Source organism: Onychostoma macrolepis, chromosome 07, assembly GCF_012432095.1.
Source record: "Onychostoma macrolepis isolate SWU-2019 chromosome 07, ASM1243209v1, whole genome shotgun sequence".
NCBI lineage: Eukaryota > Metazoa > Chordata > Actinopteri > Cypriniformes > Cyprinidae > Onychostoma > Onychostoma macrolepis.
The window spans coordinates 39,025,768-39,048,709 of record NC_081161.1 but is presented as its reverse complement, the minus strand read 5'-3'; the positions used below and the strand labels follow the sequence as shown (position 1 = coordinate 39,048,709).

The 22,942-nt window shown below is 34.5% G+C and overlaps 1 protein-coding gene and 2 long non-coding RNA genes across 8 annotated transcripts in view; 2 read left to right on the top strand and 1 right to left on the bottom strand.

Annotated features, from left to right (window-relative positions):
• Window positions 1-2,631: 2,631 nt before the first annotated feature.
• On the top strand, window positions 2,632-16,113 carry LOC131544324 (uncharacterized). Of its 4 annotated transcripts, none has more exons than XR_009272085.1 (6): window positions 2,632-2,681; window positions 3,516-3,549; window positions 4,080-4,205; window positions 4,325-4,760; window positions 13,033-13,188; window positions 13,339-16,113. It is a non-coding gene; the product is annotated as an uncharacterized LOC131544324 (long non-coding RNA). The 4 variants fall into 4 exon arrangements; XR_009272083.1 differs by having other exon boundaries at window positions 3,516-3,566; XR_009272086.1 differs by having other exon boundaries at window positions 2,637-2,681; window positions 3,516-4,205; window positions 4,325-4,462; window positions 4,647-4,760.
• On the bottom strand, window positions 7,606-9,681 carry LOC131544325 (uncharacterized). Of its 2 annotated transcripts, XR_009272088.1 has the most exons (4): window positions 9,643-9,681; window positions 8,824-8,944; window positions 8,312-8,363; window positions 7,606-7,963 (listed from the first exon to the last, which is right to left on the bottom strand). It is a non-coding gene; the product is annotated as an uncharacterized LOC131544325 (long non-coding RNA). The 2 variants fall into 2 exon arrangements; XR_009272087.1 differs by lacking the exon at window positions 9,643-9,681 and having other exon boundaries at window positions 7,662-7,963; window positions 8,824-9,027.
• Window positions 16,114-17,225: 1,112 nt separating the features above from the next.
• Window positions 17,226-22,942, top strand: part of mpped2a (metallophosphoesterase domain containing 2a) — a 63,975-nt gene continuing 58,258 nt past the window's right edge. The window contains exons 1-2 of one of the 2 annotated variants that reach the window (XM_058782614.1): window positions 17,226-18,674; window positions 20,975-21,235. In XM_058782614.1, coding sequence (XP_058638597.1) covers window positions 21,108-21,235 — 128 coding nt within the window. In that variant the 5' untranslated portion in view covers window positions 17,226-18,674; window positions 20,975-21,107. Of the gene's footprint in view, window positions 18,675-18,802; window positions 18,930-20,974; window positions 21,236-22,942 lie in introns of those variants that run through there. The other variant, XM_058782615.1, reaches the window with a different exon arrangement.

Here is a 22,942-nt window from a genome sequence, read left to right as displayed (position 1 = left end):
AGTGGCTCCCTGATGCCCGCAAATTATATACAATATCCCTGAAATCGAGTGAGCAAGAGATAAAGCCTGTTTCCATCTGGTATTAAAATGTGTTTTTGGTGAAGTGATGCCAAGATGCATTCAAGACACATTACCTGGTATTATTATGCATTTCAAATGCGTTTTCTGTGTCCACATGCTTTCTTGTGTCCACTTGCCTCTTTTTCGTCACACTCAATTATATCACTTTCACTTTCGGTGCACAAATAGTATTGAATAAAGTATAGTATTAAAGGCAGCTTACGCAAATGAATAATTTCAGAGTGGGATACCTGAAATTTGTATTTAAAATGTACATTCTACCCACAGAATAAAAAAAAAAGGTAATTGCGACTTTTTTACTCACAATTTGGACTGTGTTTTAAAAAAGTCAGATATGCGAGATATAAATGTACAATTCTGCACTTTTTCTTGGAATTCTGAGTTTACATTTCCATTTAAATTTCAGTTTTTTTGTTTCTGCAACAGAAAAAAGAAAAGAAAAAAGCAGTTGTCACTTTTTATTTCCAAAATTTCATTCTTGCAATTATGAGTTTATATCTCACAATTAAGACTTATCTTCTCAGAATTTGTCTTTCTTTCTTTCTTTCTTTTCTTTCTTCTTTTGGTTGTTGAATTGCAGGTGGCAGAAATTATCCAAAAAGGCAATGCAGGAAATATAGATAAATAATAGGAATGTCAAGAATTTCAGTTTGTCTTTTTGCTTTCATTGAAGTAAACTGTTAAAAGAAGACTAACAGAATCTTGCAACATAGGCTCATTGGAAATACGTGCCTCTCAATAAATTTCTGCAAAACTGAAAAAAATAAAAACGTACCTATATGTACCTTATGAATCACTACAGTTTCCAGTTGAAATGAACACTAGAGGCAGTAAAACTCTGACAACGTAAGCCAATGCACAAATGCAGATAAGTATAATTTGTTTTATTTGTGATAACACAATATATTTCATTTTAACATGTTACTGTAATACACATCATTAAAAAAAGTTGAAAAATGTTGATTATTGGGTAAATGTGAGTACTTTAAACTGATAATTATTTGTATAAAGAGAGGAATGACTATTATGGTTTATGCCACCGTTTTCAGTCCATGTTTCGAACGAGCAGGTGTTTTTGATTCAGAGAGGTCTGGTAACATTTTGACATGAAACACATTTTACCTTCACAAAGTGATAAATGCTTTAAGCTTGTATCACTATGCATCTTGCCTCAGTTTTGCTTTTATTACTGATTTCACTCTTAAATGAAATTATTGATTGAAGCTTTTCAATGGTTCTTTTCAGCAACTTACAAGAAAAGCCTGCTGAATTGGGCTTTTCACTTGACTACCGAGACCCCAAAATGCATTTGGACACTTATAATGTCTGAATTTCATGACCTGACTTTACTTTTCTTAATCATTTGTGCTGACTTTTCACCAGTGGTGTCAAGGTTTATTAATGGAAGTACTGTATGAAGTCACTTCTCCAGGACACAAGTGTCCAAATACATTTTGTCTCCATTTTACAGTATTGTTTTATAATTTCAAACCTAACAAGCTTCTTTTATTGATTTGCTGAAAGTGTGCCTGTGCTATCTTACTTTAAAATGAAGCCATTTTGCTTGGATATGTTATTATATAATGCAACAACAAGCATATATTATTAAGCATAACTATCCAAATATTTTTAGGAGCCACTGTATATGGTTCTTTTGAGATTAAAACTTTATGTGTATGTGTGTGTGTATGTGTGTGTGTGTATATATCATGGTTTCCACATAAAAAAATAAAAATAAAACAGCACAACATTGATAATAATAAATGTTTCTTGAGCAGCAAATCAGCATATTAGAATGATTTCTAACAATTGACAATGATCCTGAAAATTCAGATTTGCATCACAGGAATAAATTACATTTTGAAATATATTCAAATGGAAGACAGTTATTTTAAATTGTAATAATATTTCACAACATTGCTATGTCACTGTATTTTTGATCAAATAAATGCATCCTTGGTGAGCAAGAAGAGACTACTTTCAAAAACATTAAGAAATCTTACCAACCCAAATTTCTGAATGGTAGTATTCATATCTCAACACAGTCTCATGGCAATTTGTATTGTATTGTAATTTCTATTTTTTTTTTTTTTTAAGTTATGGCAAATTTTTAGCTAATTTAAATGAATTCATACAATGTAATTTGGATATTTTTTATATATGATCTGCTTACCCTTCAGTGCTAGTTATGTTAGGAGTGGATCATCATGCTTACTCTTTTGCTAAAAATAGGACGTTTTGGACGATTTACATTATGTGAATTCATAAGATATCACCGCCTTGTAAAATAGTCATTTTTCCTGTGAGATATATATATTTAGGGGTGTCGCGATATACCGTCATTGACGATAACCGTGATATTCAAAGCAACAATTATTGATATCGTGTTAATTTAGTGTCTGACGATATACCGGTATTGGCGATAACCGCAATATTTAAAATGAACAGGACTCTTATGATAACACATGTAAATACTCCAGCGCCAGTACCTGGTTGACCTCCAGGTGGCAGTATTGCGCCTTTACCCTGACACCTGTCAAACAAGAAGAAGAGGCAGCGCATACAGCTACTCAGAGGAAAGCAATGTTCAGTTATACAGAGTAAGTTGCGATTATTTTATTAGTCATAGAATGGGAAATGTTACATTAACCTGTTAACAGAGGTTTTCTGTGTTCATATATTTAAGTAAAGGGTGATTTTGTTAATAAGTACCGCGTTTTATTTACTCGTCTTATTTTTGAATTTGCAATCAATAAGGCCTGTGCTTAGTAACACTTAATTTCTTTGTTCAAATCTATTATTAACAGTTACACGATTAAAACTGATCTTGAAAAACTGAGCGACTACATTGCTATATTAAACGTTGTAAAATGGTAAGTTGGTCGCTGTGCCATGCCTTTAATGCCTCATCTGCAGCCGTTCTAGATGCACATTAAAACTGAGTTAGCAGCGCTCTTACTGCATGACTTCAGTGGCGCCGGCGCAACCATAGGTTAAAGAGATTAAAATACCGGTATACAAGTTAACAGGTTAAAGTAATAGTGTAGATGTTAATATGGCAACACTTTACAATAAGGTTCATTAGTTAACATTAGTTAATTACATTAGTTAACATGAAATAAGAATGAACAATAATTCTACAGCATTTATTAATCTTAGTTAATGTTAATTTCAGCATTTACTAATGCATTATTAAAATCACAAGTTGTGTTTGTAAACATTAACGCACTGTGAACTAACATGAACAATGAACAACAGTATTTTATTAACTAACATTAACAAAGATTAATAAATTGTGTAATAAATGTATTGTTCATTTATATTAGTTAATACATTAATGTTAACAAATGACATCTTATTGTAAAGTGTAACCATTAATATTTATTAATCATACTGTTGAACTTTACAGTATTTTCTCTCTTGTTATTTCATAGGAGCTCCAAAGAAGACAGAGAAAGATAGAGTCTTGTACCCTGTGTTTATCAGTATCTTTATGTTCGTTGGGTGAAAAAGAAAAACTCAATAAACAAAGTAAAAAATAATTTGACATATCTTCCCCTTCCCCAATATATATTCACATACAGTATATACGTGCGTGTGTGTGTGTACTGGTATATATGGTTTATGAGGACACAAATGTGTATAATGACATGGGTACTACAACGTAAACATGGTTTATGAGGACACTTCCTGTGTCCCCGTAAAACAAAAGGCTTAAAAAAACATACAAAACAGTGTTTTATGAAATTCAATTGCCAGTAGTTTCCTGTAAGGGGTAGGTTTAGGGGTAGGGTTGGTGTAAGACGATAGAAAATACAGTTTGTACTGTATAAAAACCCATTACGCCTATGGAGAGTCCCCGTAAACCACAAATTCAAGTATGTGTGTGTGTGTGTGTGTAAAATATACATGTATTCATATAATTCATATACAGTATGCATCGTAAGACAGGGCCTTCCCATGTATTTTATTTCCTCTGAACTGAAACTCTTAAGTAGAGATGGAAAAAAATACGCAATCCGTAAGCAAAGCTACAGCCTCCCACATCAAGGTAAAAATCATACTATTGTAAGAATCCCTGCTGAGTGAGTGATTGGAAACATGAACTGCAGCTACATTACAAGGTAAATAATATTGTAAACTATATATACACACATGCATGCAGTTCTTTGCTTGTCTTTGTAATTCTTTCATGTCATCTGTATTTATTTTGACTGTTTGAACAGACTGCATTTGTTTCCAGAGAGAGAGAGAGAGAGAGAGAGGTGGAGCAGCGCCATACAAGCCCAGATGTAACACATCAGTGAGCGGCAGATTTGATTGTGTGTGATGGCCCTGAGGTTGTGAGACGCTGGAGAGGCGTGTGCCACAGATACATGAGGTCATCAATTTAACAGACAGACTTTATTTGTCTGTTTCTTTTTCTTTCTGCTCTCAGTTTTTGCCCACACACATAAACACACGACAAACACATCTCTGCACCTCATCAGTGCTCTCTCTCTTTCATTTATTTGACTGTGCATGCCATGTGAGTAGTTATATGTTTTACTTCATATATTTCACAGTGATCTGTTCTCAGAGTCCAGTAGAAGATCTGATTGGACTGAACTGACGAGAAGGATCATTCCTACTGGACAGTACATTTTCATATCTTCAGTAAATTCATCTTAATAGATCAGGTAAAATATTCACAATTTTTAAAGGAAATAATCTTAGTTCATTTATTTTCATTACTTGAAAACAGTAGGTGTAGCATTCCTGTAGGTCAAACTAGATCATGCTGTTAGCAATGCCACTGTCATGGATTGGAAGTGTTTATCTTGAATGCAATGCAAGTCGCTTTGGAAAAAATGTTTCTTGAGCAGCAAATCAGCATATTAGAATGATTTCTGAAGGATCATGGGTAACACTTTACAATAAGGTGTCATTTATTAACATTATGTAATGTATTAACTAACATAAACACACAATGAACAATGCATTTATTACAATATTTATTAATCTTTGTTAATATTAGTTTATGAAAATACAGTTGTTCATTGTTTATTCATGTTAGTTCACAGTGCATTAACTAACGTTAACAAACACAACTTGTGATTTTAATAATGCATTAGTAAATGCTGAAATTAACGTTAACTAAGATTAATAAATGCTGTAGAAGTATTGTTCATTCTTAGTTCATGTTTACTAATGTTGTTAACTAATGAACCTTATTGTAAAGTGTTACCAGATCATGTGACACTGAAGACTGGAGTAATGATGCTGAAAATTCAGCTTTGCATCACTGGAATAAATTACATGATAAAATATATTCAAATAGAAAAACAGTTATTTTAAATTTTAATAATATTTCAAACTACAACTATTTACTGCTGTATTATTGGTCAAATAAATACAGCCTTGGTAAGCATACAAGACTTCTTTCAAAAATCTTACCAATCCTAAACTTTAGAACAGTAGTTAATTTGAAGATTCTGCAATAAATGTACATTTTTAATATATTGCAATATATTATTACTTTACTAATAAGTAATTTATTATAAGTCAATACATTTACATTGTACTCTTTCTAATCTGATTGTCATGCTTCATGACTCAAACCTTCTACCATAAAAAAAAGAGAAAGCAAGTATGACTTAATATATTTCAATGTGACTTTATTTCTCACAATTTCAGCTTTACTTATCATAATTGTGACTTTCGTATCTTATTATTTTAAACTTTATTATTACCTGTTTCATTTTTCAATCCTAAAGTGGAAACAAGCTTCCAAGTTATGCATTAACCTTTTTTTTTTTAAATAGTGTTTGTTTTTTATAAAATGTTCATTCAATTTCACTTTCCATTAATAGTCTTTTGTAATATTCATTTAATAGTGCCATAGTGACATCAGCTCCCAGGAAGTGACATAATTTTGGTGCAGGACCACACAAATATAAGTGTTTGCAATTGATGAATGTTTTTTGGGGTTTTTTTGGCATCAACTGGTATTTCACATTCCTGCTGATAATATTATAAAGATATCTGTATGATATCAACATTTCAAAAGAATATTTAAAATATATCAAAACTAAGTTGAAATCTTTATGCAAGCTAAATGTCAATCCCTCATTTATCAATGGCTAACTTTAGCTCTTAATTTCAGTCCTGGTAGACATCCATTCATTTTCTTGCTATTATGTAAGTAATCAATTAATTTTGAAAAAAGTCCCTGAAGTCTGAATACCCTTTATTAGAAATACATACTTAAAATACAGGCATATCAATTTTTTACAGTTCCTGCATGGCAGGAATGACCCAGGAATGCTTTTATGAAAGTGCTACGAACAGCCTTCTATCCGCAAAATATGACAGACAGAGATAGAAAAAGAAAGAGAGATGAATGGGAAGCAGGCAGAGAGGGGCGGAAAACAACTCTTTCATTTTCTGCAGTGAGGACTTGGCTAAAACATGGTAAATCATGGCCACGGGACAGCAACTAGGAATGCCATTGACAGGATATAAAACATTGCATGTACTCGGCTGGCTCTCATTCATTCCACACGCGCACACACTCACACGCACACAATCACGCTGTCTGTGTTCCACATAATGAAGAGACCATCTACCATCTCCTCTCGAGATGGAATAGAGAGTTAAATGGAAGTGGGAAGAGAGGAAGGATGGGGGAAGGGAAGGAGAGATAGAGACGGATGTGTAGAGATAGAGCGATGGGTAAATGGACACATACAGGAAGCAGAGACAGAGTGAGTATCCCACACGGGAAGTAGTTCTGTTCTGCATTCTGTATTCAATTCACTCCTCAAAATATCAATGACAACAGTGTTAAAATTAAATCCACATTGAGTGTGAAGAACCATACTAAACTCTTTTGGTTTTTGGAATGACAACTACATTTAAATACAAGTGCGAATCCCTCTTATTATTATTCTGTGTGTGATGACCATAGTTTTTTGGCATCTCCCAATTAAGACACATGGATGTTAACAGTTTAAACTATTGGTTGTTAGCTGTTTTTGACCTAACAAATGTTAGAGACTGGCAAATGTTAGTATTGCTGTATTACACTGTGAGGAACTGAACTCACTGCCACCAGGCAAAATATTATAAATATAAAATAAGTATGCAGCAATATTGTGAAATACTATTACAATTTTAAACAGCCAATTTCTATTTTAATATATTTTAAAAATGTAATTTATTCCTGTAATGCAAAGCTAAATGTTCAGCAGCCATTGTACTGTAAGCCTGTACAAGTTATGGAAACCCTAAATGCTGTTGCCCTAAAAAAGTTGATTTTGTCTTCTTGAACAAACAAAGTTCTTTACATGTTCATTGAACTAAGTATCTGTTACAATAACTAAAATTTACCAGTTAAGGTAACTCAAAACATCAAATTGCACTAAAGTTAGTTTAGTAGACCAAATTGCATTTTTAATATGACTATTTAATTGGTTTAATTTGACTGAATTCTCTGCCCATTTATTGTTCTTTAAGTTACAGCTGCACAATAAACAAGGACAAAAATACAAACAAGGATTTTGTTTTAGATTTCAGTTTATTTTAATTCATTTTACTAAATCCATTTAACAAATTTCAGGTAACTTTAGGTATGTTGAGATTTTATCTAATAAAACAAAGAGAAAATGTATGTGTTTAATGTATTGCTCATTAATCAATGAGCTGCAAGGCATAAGTCAATCTAAAAACAAGAACAAATGGCCTGAGGGAGGTTCTCTAAACCGTCCTTCCCAAGATTACCCTCTGAGATGATTCCTTACAGGGGCTAGATGGAGGAGAAAGACAGGGGATGCTGTGCAACATCTTAGCTTTCGTGGATTCCAACTGGAATGTTTTGGTGTGACTCCTCATCATCAGAAGCCTGGACATGAAGGAAATTAATAAAATAAATTTTAGTTAAAAACTATGTTATGACTCCCTTTTGACCCTCAGGCCATTTAAAATGTAGGTGACTGAATCCATGGTCCTTGGTGATTCATAAAATGGAAGTGAAGAGGTTCCATCACTTTGAGAGTCATAGAAAAAAAAAAGCAGATACAGAAAACACAAAATAGCTGGCTCTTGAGGATATATGAGATCTTATGAAGCAAAACAGTGAGCACATTGACATCATTACCTTTAATCCATAGCCTTAACTTAAATAAAATGTTTAGTCTAGTATGTTTTAAGTAGTATCCCCTTTTGCCACAAGGAAATTGACAGCACTTACATTTCCAGATCTTTTTTTTTTTTCTTTAGTTCAGCACTGCACTTCTTGGAATCTGTAGTGTGACAACAATGCACATTAGACTTTTTTTTTTTTTTAACAAGCTGATAAAGCAAACTGTCATTAAGATGTGACCTGCTGAGTTATCCATAAACTGCTTCTAAAAATTGCAGTGAAGTTATCCGGCATTACATGGTAGAAAAGACTTGGTATTAAATTAAATGTATTCAGTAGCTATAACTAACTAACACTATGTGGACGAGAGAACGCATTTCTTGGGCTAATATCCGGCACATGCACCAAGTTTTTCAATATAAGCTTGTTTGTGTTAATACATTCACACTCGCAAAAGTAAATAAAAAAAAAAAGGCTGTGAAAGACCGTGGCGAAAGTTTTGCAATCGACATTCATGCAGTCTTAAATTATATATTTTTTTATTAGCTAACTGTTATACCTTTCATTTATTAATAATGGTTTCAGAGCAAAAGGTAAAGAAAGAAAGAGTTTCAACTCACCAGAAAACCCTCGAGGAGTCGGTTCAAACAGCAGCTCAGACCAATCAGATTCTTTGTGTCGCGTTCCTCATTTAATTGCCATTGGCAACAGACTCAAATAAGCTTAGTTGAGTTGATTCAACTTAAAACATTCAATAGAGTGAGGAAACTCATGTAAATCGTTCACCTAACCAAAGTCTCTTTAAGACAAGTCATGTCACTCGGCAGCCATTTTTCCAATTTTAAGTATATGGTGGTTACGCCCATGTATGTATGTATATATATATATATATATATATATATATATATATATTTATTAATAATGGTTTATATATATATATATATATATATATATATATATATACATGGGCGTAACCACCATATATATATATATATATATATATATATATATATATTTTTTTTTTTTTATTTATTAATAATGGTTTATATATATATATATATATATATATATATATATATATATATATATATATATATATATATATATATATAGTATATTACGTAAGGGATAATCAGCGGCTAGCTGTGCATTAAGCGATTTGAATGCACGGCGTGGAGGCAAAGAACCACCCGACACGCAGCGGAGTGCATTCAGATCGTTTAACGCACAGCTAGCCATTGATTATCCCGTTTATGCCATGGTCATTTCCCAGCATTCACATATTAAAGATGTTAATAATATTTGCGCTGCAATATTTGACCGGAACGATAAAAATGACGGTTATTTTCGTCTGTGTTACTATTCAACTGTAGCTGTATGTTACTAGGGTTACCAATGTTTATAGGAAGCGCATTAATATAGAACGTGATCAAACTGACCTGGAACATAATATGCTGTGTCTCATTTAGAAGGCTGCGTCCTCCGGAGGTTGCATCCTCTGTAGGATGCATAACGTATACGAAGTGTCCTCAACCTAGAATTAAACGAGACGGCCTTTGTAGGATGGGCGGGGGGAAAAAACAGGAAGTATCACGTTGATTTGCCAACACATTTAGAGCATTGTCGCACTCTCACACTACTTAAATTAAGGAAAAATGTTTCTAAATTTGGAAAGTAATTTAAAAAAAAAAGCTTGTTTTATTTCGCTCAATGTTTGAGGAGCTGCAACGTTCGTACAACAGACAGCTGTTAGAGAAAAAAAGGAGGAGGATATTAAGAACAAAGTTTAACCTATATCAACCTCAAAGTTTTTATTGGAGGCAATTTAAGTTAAGTTGAAAACACCACATCTGCGCTTGTGTGTACATCTGCCGGCACCGGCATTTTTCAAATTAACGACAGTTGTTTATTGACGCAAAGAATTGTGGGTTATCTGTAGCAGCGAAGGATACACCTGATGCATCCTCCGAATTCCCGTGAAAGAAGGTCGCATTCGGAGTGTCCTACTTGCTTTTCTGAAATGAGACAGCCTCGATGACGTATGCACCCTTCGAATGAGACCTCCGGAGGACGCAGCCTTCTAAATGAGACACAGCTCAACACCTGCCAGCCAATCAGAATCGAGTATTCAGACAGACCATGGCATAATAGTAATATACTCATTTGCTGCTCAAGAAAATTGATCACATTTTTATAACTTTTATAACATTATAAATGTTTTTAACTTTCACTTTTGATAAATTTAATGCAGCTTTGCTGAATCATTTAATTTAAAATAAATGTTTTAAAGGGTTAGTTCGCCCATTTAAGACATGAAGTTGTATGCAATCCTTACCAGCACTATAGTGCATACACACTGACCCACCCTTTAGTCACCTCCCTGGTCAGAGTTCTGGCCGCTGGAAGTTTTTCAAGATAGTACTCCCGGTTAGTTTCTGGGGCCTCAAAACTGGGTTGCAACTGCATGTCTACTAACTCTCAGTAAGGTAGGTTTAGGGTTAGTAGAATAAGATGACATATACTTGCAAAGTTTCTAATTCTCAGTATGTTGCATGTTGTGGGTCCATCAAAATAAAGTGTTAGAAGATATTAAGCAGACAGTGACTGCTAGTTGACATGTAGTTGCAAAGTTACTTACTGTTAGTAGAATGTCTAAAGTGGACTATCGAAATAAAGTGTTAGCTTAATTTCTTTAGACAAAGATTTTACACTAAACTTTTGAACAGTTATATTTGAAAATTTTTAAATAAAAATACTTTTTTATACTAGTAATTGGTGACTTAAGACAATAGTTTTATGTTGCGCTCTTTCTGATTTGATTGTCTTACTTCATGAGACAAGTAGATCGTTTACTTATAATTTCTGATTTTGTCTCAAATGTAGAGTTGGTTGTTTTGGCTCATAGATTATGGTTGGATCATGGTTTGGTATACTGTGAAAAATAGTGTGATGATAACAGTTAAAATGACGTATTAGCAGGCAGTTTCATTTCATCTAAATTTAAGTGCACACTCTCAGAAAAAAGCTACAAAACTTTCACTGGGGCGATGCCCATTCAAAAATACTGTAACTATGCACTTTAGGTTCTATTGTGTACTTTTAAGGTTAATATAGACCATTTAGGGGTAAATAAGATATAAAGGTGTACCTTTTTGCATTTTAGGGTACTGCCCCAGTGACAGCTTTCATTTCTGTGAGTTTATGTATAAAGTCAAATTTATATTTAAATTCATCATAGAAAAAAATCTAAAACGTTTTGATTTTTTTCCACACAAAGATTTCCACACAAAGCACATTGTTTTAGGTTAAATGACAAAACATTCATAATTTAAGGGATTCACTCCAGTTATCACTGCCAAACCTTGTCACCGCAGTGTGCATTTGGCCAAATAGTTCTAACGTGCATCCAAACAACTGAGAGCTCTGAGCTTTCAAGAAATTAAACAGTGCGGTTTGTTTGCTTTCATTCCAAATGAGTCTGAAATTTCATTAGAACCGAGAGCCCGAGAACATCAAGCCTCTCAAAAGGCTTAACGGCACCCATGATTTCTCTTTTCTCATTGAATATGGGGAGACTATAAAAATGTAATCAATACGTTCTAAATCAAATTGGTTTTCATATTTGTTCCTTTCAAAATATAATGTGCAATCATGGAGTGCATGGGCCTGCAGTCTGATTTATTTGATTATTGTGGACAAAGAAGACGTCAGACTTGTGTTTCATTGCAGGTCTGTTGAGTGATTGAGAGAGATGAGAATGAATGTTTGACAAAGAGTGAAATAAAGACGCTACAGAGACAAACATCGCCTGCCACACACATACACACAATTCTCAGAGCAAAACACCATCAACAACCACAGCAGGGTGGAAAGCAATGAAACTGTTATATTGTCTGAGACGCACAGACTTCATGGTCCAGATATATCACACACTTCTATTTAAAGCTAAACAATATATACATATATTCATGATTCACATGCATTATTCACATGAGAGACCATTTCATGTGGTATATCGGAGGCCATGAAGTCTAAATGCATTATTGCAAGTGTATATATGACCATCATGTCGTAAAAGTGCAGTTGGTTCACCGCTGACTAAAATTAATGTTTACACAGATGCTAGTATGATTACACATAGACTTTTATCCAAATTTGTCAACAACACTATTCTATATAATTTGTAATAAATATATCTAAAATGATTCTTTATTAATATATGACAATTTTTTACTTATTTTCAATATATAACGTCTTTAATACAAATATTTTAAAAATAGTTTTATTTTATTAAAATATTATATTTTTATAGAAATAAATATCAGAATAAATTGGGATTACAAACATGCTTCGATGCAGAAATAAGTTTGCATTTAAATAATATATGTATTTTTCACATTAAATTAATTAATTTTCTTAATGTATTGTGTGTGTGTGTATACACGTTAGCATATAAATAATATAAAAATTATTTTGTATAACATTACCTATGATGTTTTTATAGTTAATGTTATAAAAAAATTTAAAAAAACTTTAGAAGACTTCATTTTCTTAATGTATTTTATGTAGAGATATATAATAAATATATATTTTAGTATTTATCTTAATGGGTTAAATGGATAAAAATTTGCCACAGACATTCACCTCATTAGCTTTTGTTCCATATTCTCTTATGCAACCTAAACTTGCATTTGCTACTTGCTTTTGCTGCATGTGACCCTCACAAACACATCAAGCCGTTGTTGTTTCACACTGCAGTTGCCGTCAATATCCCATCTCTACAATAAATCTGTTTTCTGTTCTTCCTTGTTTTATTGTCACACTTTCAGAGCCGATGGGGGAGAGAGGGAAGAGTGATTGATCCATCTCTGCGGTTTAGCATTAGCGGAGGGGAGAGATGGGATTGAGAGTTCAGTCCCTCTGAAGAGAATCAACTTCACTCTGGATTCTGAATTCTCAAACACAGACACTCAAAGAATTTAAAAGTAAGAGGTGAAGAGAGGGTCAACACTCCAACTTTCTTATTTTTTCAAATATAGATAGATTCAAGGAATTTTACATCTATCTAGCTATCTACTGTATCAATCTATCTATCTATCTATCTATCTAATGTTCTGTCATTCTATTGTGTGTAGGGGTTAAGGTGTTCTGGTCGAATGCCACTTGCACCTTAGCGAAAGAGCAACTTCAGTGACGATTGAGCTGTCTCTATGAGATGTGCTGTTACAGAACAACAGACCTTTGTAAACCCTGTCAAAACATGACAAGAGGTCATTCCACGTTTTGTAGAAGCAGCATTGTGACGCTGTGAGTTCTCACCCTGATCAGTGCTCCAGTTCTCCATGACTTCTGAAAGGTATACGTGTAGTGCACACCCTTGGACCCACAGGTGCAGAGCTGTCAAAGGCGACAATGAACAAAACACTGGGTTAAACTTTACAAATGCAACCTGATATTTTACAGATACCCTCATATACTTAAAGGGGTCATCGGATGCCCATTTTCTACAAGTTGATATGATTCTTTAGGGTCTTAATGAAAAGTCTATAACATACTTTGGTTAAAATTTATCAGTGGTAGTGTAAAACAACACCCTTTTTACCTTGTCAAAAACATCTCTGCAAACAACAAGCCATTTTAGTGCATGTTTCTTTAAATGCTAATGAGCTCTGCTGACCCTGCCCCTCTCTTCTGTGGGGTGACGAGCCGTTCTCATGAGACTGTTTACTTTAGCCGTGGAACTGGCTAAATAGCACATTATTAGGAAAGGCGATTTGCAAAGATTCATAAAAAACCCTTATACTCACTTCTTCTGTAGGTTAAGCTGGATCACGAATTATTTGTGCGAACATAGATGCATTTAGGTAGATCGGGGATCTGCACATTCCCTTCAGAAACAAACGTAATCCACTGTGTCTTCAGCGGCTCAGATGTCGGGAGTAAATGACGACTGCTATGTTCATTATTACATCCAACAACAAAACACTTCAATCACTTAGGAGACATTCTTGTCTACTCCTGCTCCAGCGTCGAAGAAAATGGCGGACTGATGACAGCTCACTCAGGGCGGGTCTAAGGTAAAACACCAGTGTCAATCAACAATCTTGGGAGGGCCTGGGTCTGTGTGACGTCACACAGACAGGCATCTGAGATCGGCTCGATTTGAGAAAGGGGATATTATTTATAGAGATTAAAAAAAAAAAAAAAAACACTCGAGTGGATTTTTTTTATCATTATAGGGTGGATGTGTACAAACACTGCCAACACACATTTATGTTCAAACAACATGCAAAAGTGAATTTTGCATCCAATGACCCCTTTAAAAATCTGTTTTCTACTTATAGGGTTACTCCACCCCAAAATGAAAAGTTTTTCATTAATCGCTTACCCCCATGTCGTTCCAAACCCGTAAAAGCGTTGTTCGTCTTCGGAACACAATTTAAGATATTTTGGCTATTGGATATTTTGACTGCCAAACAATTAACACTGTCAAGGCCCAGAAAAGTATGAAAGACATCGTCAAAATAGTCCATCTGCCATCAGTGGTTCAACCGTAATTTTACAAAGCTACGAGAATGCTGTTTTCGTTTCTTTACGCTTTGATTTCAACTAAAATAGCGTATCCGTGTGGTGCGGCTGACACAGAACAGCGTACGCTGTTTGCATCCAGCAAATTTTCTCCAAAATGGCGCTATATGCTAACACAGAGGAGATGAATTGTTGAATAAAATCGTTATTTTTGTTTTCTTTGCATACAAAAAGTATTCTCGTAGCTTCGTAAATTATGGTTGAATTATGGTTCTCATCCAAAATATCTTAAATCGTGTTCCGAAGTCAAACGAAGCTTTTACAGGTTTGGAACGACATGGGGTAAAGTGATTAATGACAAAATTTTCATTTTGGGGTGGAGTAACCCTTTAAATGTATTTTAAAGTGCATTTTATTTCTGTGATCGTGAAGCTGAATTTTCAGAATCATTGCTCCAGTGACAGTCTCCAGTGTCACATGATCCATCAGAAATCAATTTAATGTGCTGATTTGCTGCTTAAGAAAAATGTATTATCAATACTAAAAACATATGTGCTACTATCAAAAGAACTGCCTTTAAAAGTATTTACTGTCGCTTTAGATCAATTTAATGTGTCCTTTCTGAATAAAAGTATGATTTTCTTTAAAAAATCTTTTTGATCCAAAACTTTTAAATGTCAGTCTAAAAACTTTCAAAAATGTATTATAAAAATGTGCTGCTTTACTGTCAACATGAAAATATTGTTTCAATATTTTATATTTTATTTTAATTAAGTTGTGAATGCTGTTTCATGACACTTATTATAATAATTACAGAAAATCACATGGTGTGTGTGATTGGCAAGTTTATATTAGCTTCAGGCTATGATTCAATCCAGTCATATAGGATATCGAACTTGTTTGTTATTTTGAGCCAATTTCGTAACATTTGTCTTGTATCTCCACACACGTTGTCATGTTTCTGTGAGCTTGTTGTGTTCAGAACGACTTCAAAATTGTGTGGTGTTTTCCAGCCTTAAGTTGCTTTGGATAAAAGTGTCTGCTAAATGAATAAATGTAAATGTCACATTAAAAATGTCAAGGTGTGAATTTGGGCCTTTAAATTTGGGTGGATATCAGGCAGGTTTAGTATTTGGCTGCTTAGAATCGGCAGTCAGCCTCTGCTGGTAGATCTCGTAACTACACCATTTGGTTTGTCTTTTGAAGGCAATTCCGAAATTAGCTGGTGTACTATGAAGTCATTTTTTGCAAGCCATATATACATTGCAAATATTTTGCTGTATTATAGTAGATGTTTTACAAGAGCACGGCTGTTTTTGGAGGCTTTTAAAAATGTGAAATATATTTTTTGTTGTCAGAAGCCTTCGACGTCACACTCAGGATATGGGTTTGTGTCCATTTTGGCATCAGTCAATCAGCATCATGATGCCATTTTGGCTATAGAATGATTAGTCACATGACATTTTATAGCTCGTGATTGGCTCAAAAAACTGAGCATGAGCAAAAATCCAAGGCTGTGTATTTTCGTAGGCATTGAGGTGAATAGGAATGTTCTCAGATATCCTTTTCCAGGTATTACAGGCCTACTTGTTTAGAATTTAATATTTTAAGATGTAGATTTATAAAATAAATCCTTTTTACTTAAATTAATTCAGGCAGTCATGCAGTGCAATATTATATGAAATCCAATTATATTTTTCTCTTCTCCTCTCATTCCCTATAGTCTTGATTTCCTAATCCAAAGAGTGACAATATGTGTGATCGACATAAATCTGTGTGTGTGTGTGTGTGTGTCTGCGCTTCTATCTGTCTGAGAGCCCCTTGTGCCCCCACTGCTAGATTTGGGTTAAGTGAAAATCACCCACCACTCGTCACACAGAAACTATCCCACCCTCCCGGTTAATATGGCTTTTATTCCATTTCCATTTTCATGGAGTCATTTTGCCCCTCTTTTATAGAAGGTCATAAAATATATAGTGAATTTTTTAAGCATTCTGCATAACATTTACATTTTCTATTGTATAGATGTGATCAGGGGAAGGAGACTGAATAAAACATTCATGTCAGAGGCCATTTCTTCAGTGACATTTGAAGCTGTATCTATCATCGCTCTCTCTCTCTCTCTCTCTCTCTAGCGCAGGCAGGGGGACAAATGATGGTGCGGTGTTTAACGGCGGCCTCAGCGAATAAAATTCCTACTCTGCCTTCACATTATTGCCCGCTGGCTAGTCGATGAAAACACATTTTCCAGTGATAAGAGAAAAGTCAAATAGAAATGTCGCTTAGTTGTGTGTGGTTTGCGTGTATTAGTGTATGTGGGTTTGTGAAAATTGAAACATGTCAGTGAAAAATACACATTTCAAAGATTCACCTTCTTGCATAAAGTAACAGTAATGCAAAGCAACTATAGTCCTTTAGCTTGAAGACACTGAAAGAAAACATAAAACTAAATGCATGCATGATGAAATGAAAAGCAATGTTAAAAATTTACATCCCTGTCATGATTTTTATGGCTTAGTAAAAGTCACCACATATATGAACCATATTTTGTAATCACTGCAAATGATTCACTACACAAAAGTATACTTCACTTATACTTCAGCAACTTTCACTTATAAGGTCTATTATATTTACAAAACACTAGAAACTAAAAATAATAATAATAATAATTCTGACCAGATGCTTCCTTTCTCTTTAAAATAATCTAATTTTAAGTTAGGATAAATCATATGCACACAGTATATTGAATGCGTTATCCATAAACACACACACACTGAGAAACTCACATTACACTTGTGTTCATTTGGTTATGAGTTAAACAAAAAGCACAACTGCACAAAATTACAATTTAAAAGAAATTATGAAACCGTCTTTCCAAGTGTCTATAGATTGTTTATGAAAAATTATATATGTAATTATTCTTTAGAGCACTAAACTAATTTGTCTCTCTCTCACACACCTACACACACTAAGTGGTTCAACTGAGTTTTAGCAAGATATTTCATATTGTTCTTATTTTGACACCCCCAAGTCATACGCAGTCCATCTGAACTGAACCCATCGCTCACATACACTTTAATTGGTATGCCATAATGCATTTCCTGTAATGTAATGTCATGTTAAAATTAAATCAGGAACATTAGTATTCAATGACAAGAGGGTTTGGTTCTTTGTTCACAATTTTGCTGTAGATTTTCTGACTCATTTTGCCATAAACACAGTAGCTGGGGTTTCTAATATTGTAATAGCTGCTTTTTGTTACATAATTTCAATGTAAAAATGATATAAGACCTGAATTTACCAAAAAAGTGGCTCATTTTACCTTACACCCAGCCGTTCACAGAAAACTTTGGAAACATCACTTCATTTTGACAGTAACAAAGACCCAGTGCTCTCTCTCTCTCACACACACACACACAGTGTAAAGTAAATCTTGGTGTCTCCTTTAAAACGCAACCAAAATGAGCACTTCCTCCAGGTATTTTAGGTCTTCTCAGGTTTGATTAAATCAATGCACTAAAATGCAACAAAGGACACTGCAGAAAGACGCGAAAATAAGCAGCAGAAGAGGGTCTCTCCTCTCCACGTGTGAACGCATATCATGGCAGACTCTTCTGAGGGAGGGGAGGAGTAACCACACACACATTTACACACACACACACTCGCTCCGCCATGCTAGTACGGAGGCTATGCTCTCGTCGCTGCTCTCTGACCCCAGTGGCAGTCCTTTCTTCCTCCACTGCGGTCTAGACTCACTCCCCCTCTCCGCCAGTCAGAGCGAAGCTCTCGCCGCCTGCCTGCGCCGCTTTTCCCGCGTCTCGCCGCCAGCTTCGCCGGAGGGTCTCCCAGGGTCGAGGGTCCTGCCCCTGGCCGGCTCCGAGTGCCACCTCTTCGGCTACCGACATCTGCATTCCCCGGCGTGTATGGAGCAACATCTTTAGAGGTGGGCGAGAGAGAAAGAGGGTCTTCCAACCTCTTCTGCTATGTTATGCAGCCTGGAAATGTACGCTTAGACAGGGAGCGAGAAAAAAAATAAGACACAAAAGGGTTAGAGGTGGCTTGTCATTGAGCGGCGGTGTCAGCGCGGCCACTCACCCAGGGAACGATCACCCTTCGCGGCAGTCGTGTTGGACACATTTACGCGCGACTTTGCGTGTTTTTAACAAGAAATGTCGGGGATATTGTAGTCGGGGGTGATGTAGGTTCAACTTGATCTCTTGTGCTCTCTCTCTGAAGAGTGTAGTCCGCACTTGAAGCATGATTTGCAGCCTTTATTTTGATCGTTCCCTCGCATTGTTCAGCCGGAAGCGGTAGAGTTGTGCGCAAATAAATATCACGCGGGGATATAGACGTTATGTATTAAACGCAACGGTAGGTTTTTACGCAGCTATGCTAGTGGTTGCTAGCTAGCTGAGGCGAGGAAAGCGATTTTTTTTGCAGAATACGCGGATTAATAAGGATTAATATTTTTTTTTATGCAGAAATTGAGCATTTTTAAAAACTGTTTGATTTACGTTAAACAAATTAGTATATCACCTGTAGAGTTATTTTAGAGTTTGCCGTGAAATCAAAGATAACTTAATGACAGATACCTGAAAAAAAAACTAGTAGTATACAACTTATCGTATAATGTCGTGTATGATAATACTTTTAAATTAAGTTAAAATGAATGTAATTATAATTATGGTTATTATTTGTATGTCATTAGTACAATACTGTATATTAAAAACAGTAAGCATAACTAACTATAATGTGTTACAGTTGAGTGAAAAAAAATGGAATTAACGTTAAGTCTTGCAAAATAATACTTATAATAATAATGTTATGAAGTAAAGCTACAGAAATATTGAGGAGGGGACTGGGAAAACAAGATTCATAAATTAGACCAGACTCATAAATTATTCATCAATTTAAAACAAACATCTAATTGACTGACAGAATACTACTGACTAATTCTGGCATGTCCAGATCTACAGAACAAAAAGCAAGAATTCAGAATTAATTTGCATCACATTTCAAATGCCTTCAGGCTTGTACATATTTAAATATGTTGTATTTAGTTAAATAATGTGATTTTTACACACACCTGGTTGGTACAGTAGATAACATGGAGAGAGCAGTGCTACTCTTTACTCAATTTTTAGGATGTACGATGATGGGTTGTGTCATTAAATGATGTCTAGTAAGGTGTCAGCTAAATCTAGTGCGGTAAACCAGTATTTAATCAGAAACACAAAATGTACTTTGTGGCTGGTGTTCCTGTGCAGAATCAGTGATTATTATTTATGCATTCATTCATTTAAACAGTAAATATTATAATGGACGTTGTAATTATTTCCCATATATGTATATATATATATATATTATTTTCTTGTATTTGTATTATATTTATATATTTTTTAAAGAATAAAATACAAATTGACAGCAACATGCTACAGAGTTTCTACAGTAAATATGTTATAACATCTTTTTAAGTAAGTGAATGAAAGTTGTTTTGAGAGGGTTAGATTTTGTAGTTGGTTGTGGTTAACTGTCCCTCTGAAGATGTTGACTCGCTGCTCACCTTTCTGTTTCTCAGCTTTTTCTGTTAAGTTTTACTTTCAACACTTTTGCATCTGTCATTAGACACTGTGTTTAAGTTTTGGTTAAGTTTGCAGCTGGAGTTTGTGTTGATGATTTTAGAGGAGATTCTGGACAACTTTATTAGTGATGAGCATAAAGTTGTTTTTATCATAAATTTAAAGTGGAAATTATATGAAAATGATTATAAATTGTAATTTTGAGATGTTTGCTAGAAAAGCTTTAAATATTTAGGCAGATGTATTCTAGAAAATAAAATTGATATGCACTGTAAAAAAAAATTAACTTAAGTGTGTGTTTATGGTAGTAAAATCTAAATTAACTGTTTTTTTTTTTTTTTACAAAACGAACATATACTTTAATATGACTAAATAAACCTAAAAACAAAGTCATTTTTAGGTAGAAATGTAATGATTGTCCATTTTCACTTGTTTTTTTTTTTGTTTTTTTTGCAGTGAAAAACACTTCAATAAGATAATAGACATTTAAGCAAGCAAATATTGTACATATTTAAAATTTTCCACAATACAACTGCAGTTATTTAGTCATTTCAATGTCTTCCCTTGTTTTACAATCTATTTTTTTTCTATGCATTACTCATACAGTCATTTTATGCAATTGATTTCACATCATAATCTTTTTTCTGTCACTCTATCTTTACAGATAGGATATCGTCCTCCATCTCGGCACTATCAAGGGTTCTTTTCCGCGTTTAAGTGGTGGTTCTGAAGGATGCTGACTGCGTGGGTCGCTCCAGGGTCCTGGTGAAGTGTCTCATGTGTCACGTGGAGAAAGAATGGCCCACGGAATGCCGTCACAAGGCAAAGTGACCATCTCGGTGGACGAGTACAGCTCCAACCCCACGCAGGCCTTCACCCACTACAACATTAACCAGAGCCGCTTTCAACCGCCACACGTGCATATGTGAGTAACAAGGGACAATGCACAGAAATACAGTTCTGTTTGCTTTTTTATGCATTCCGTTTAGTTTAGTTTTTAGCTATTCTGTTTTGCGCTCACTTTGAAATTAAGAAATGCATCGATTCATACTTTATTCCTGGTCTGTCAGGCTCGCAGTATCACAAAGCCTTATATGTCTAACATGGTGTTTGTTCCCGAGTAAGCAAACTTTGTAATAGGTTTGGACTGCATCAGACACAAGATACCTTTAATAGCATAATGGTGTACGCGGGTCAGACAGAAATAGATAGTTACTATTACGATTTTCAGGCTCTTGGTTTTTATATCGACCTCAGCTGTGGCACAATATTACATATTTTAGGTGAAACGTACACCGGACTCTTTGTCAAATACATTTTCATGCACTGCATTATGTGCAATTTAAAACCAGATTGTTCACTCCACGTGTAGAGGTTTGTGGTTTGGAGGAAAAAGTCTTTGCAGCAGACATGCTGTTTGAGCATTATTCATTTTTGGGTAAGGTCTTCCAGACAGTTGAATATGATGATAAAATTACTACTGTAGCATGCTGGTGTTATTACAAAAGCTTTTACATAATTTCAATTCTTATTGTCTGTTTGATAGGCTGATCATTTTGCACGATCCGTTCAGTTAAAGTATAAACCGAGCCATTTTAACACAGCAAGTGTTTTTGAGCTGTAACATGATGAAGATTAAAAAGGCTGCATCATTATTTAAAGCCACTGATGTTTGCATCACCCGCAGTTTAACGTACCACGGCCTGTGATTCCTTTCTAGTATCAGCTCTGCTTCGTCCACTGCTTTCTCCTTAATCACCTCCTTGCTTATAGAGCAGTGTGTTCTGGGAAGGCAAAGGCTTGTTTAGATTGGGGAGATAATGATCGTGTTTACCAGAGGCAAGGGTTGCTGGACATAAACACACACAACTGCACATTCGCTTGAAGAAACGGGGGTCTTTTAGAAAAGGCCATGTTTTTGCTTTCTAGTCAGCATGCACTGTGATTTGCTTTACTTTAAAGCTGTATCTACCTGATCTGGTCCTTAAAGTCATCTTGAAATAAAAAAAAATAAAAAAAACATCTGTGAAATTTATGGAGAAAAAAAACAGTAGCTGTGGTTGCCTGAACTTTACTGTAAAAAATATGGTAGCAAGATTCTCATATCGAAATTAAATTTACAGTAAACAATGCATATAATGTATAGTTGAAATAATGTTAATATACCAAATTACTAAAATCGGTTTTTTACCTTTATAATATACTGACATCCACCTTAAAAACACATATGAGAAGATGTAACGTAAATCCCTAATGTACATACTAATAAAAAAAACAAAGAAGAAACCGTAATTTCAGGGAAAACCCATCAAATGTGAGCTGTCACACAGAATTCTGGGAATGTATGTGTATGTTTTTTTTTTTTTTCACCATTACAAGATGGCTTGTTCTTTTACACTTTCAAAAAATGTACATTTAACAGTATTTTACTGTAATGAAATATCCCATTAGATCTATTACAGCTTTTCACTATAGAATAAGGGAACTTTTTACCGTTAATTATGATCATTTTGTTAGTTGATTTAAACGGTGCATTTTTAGGTTACCTGGAAAAAATATTTTTTACAGTGTGATTGTGAACCTGTTTTATATCAGTAACATATTTCTTTGTGAATGGATACAACCAAAAAAT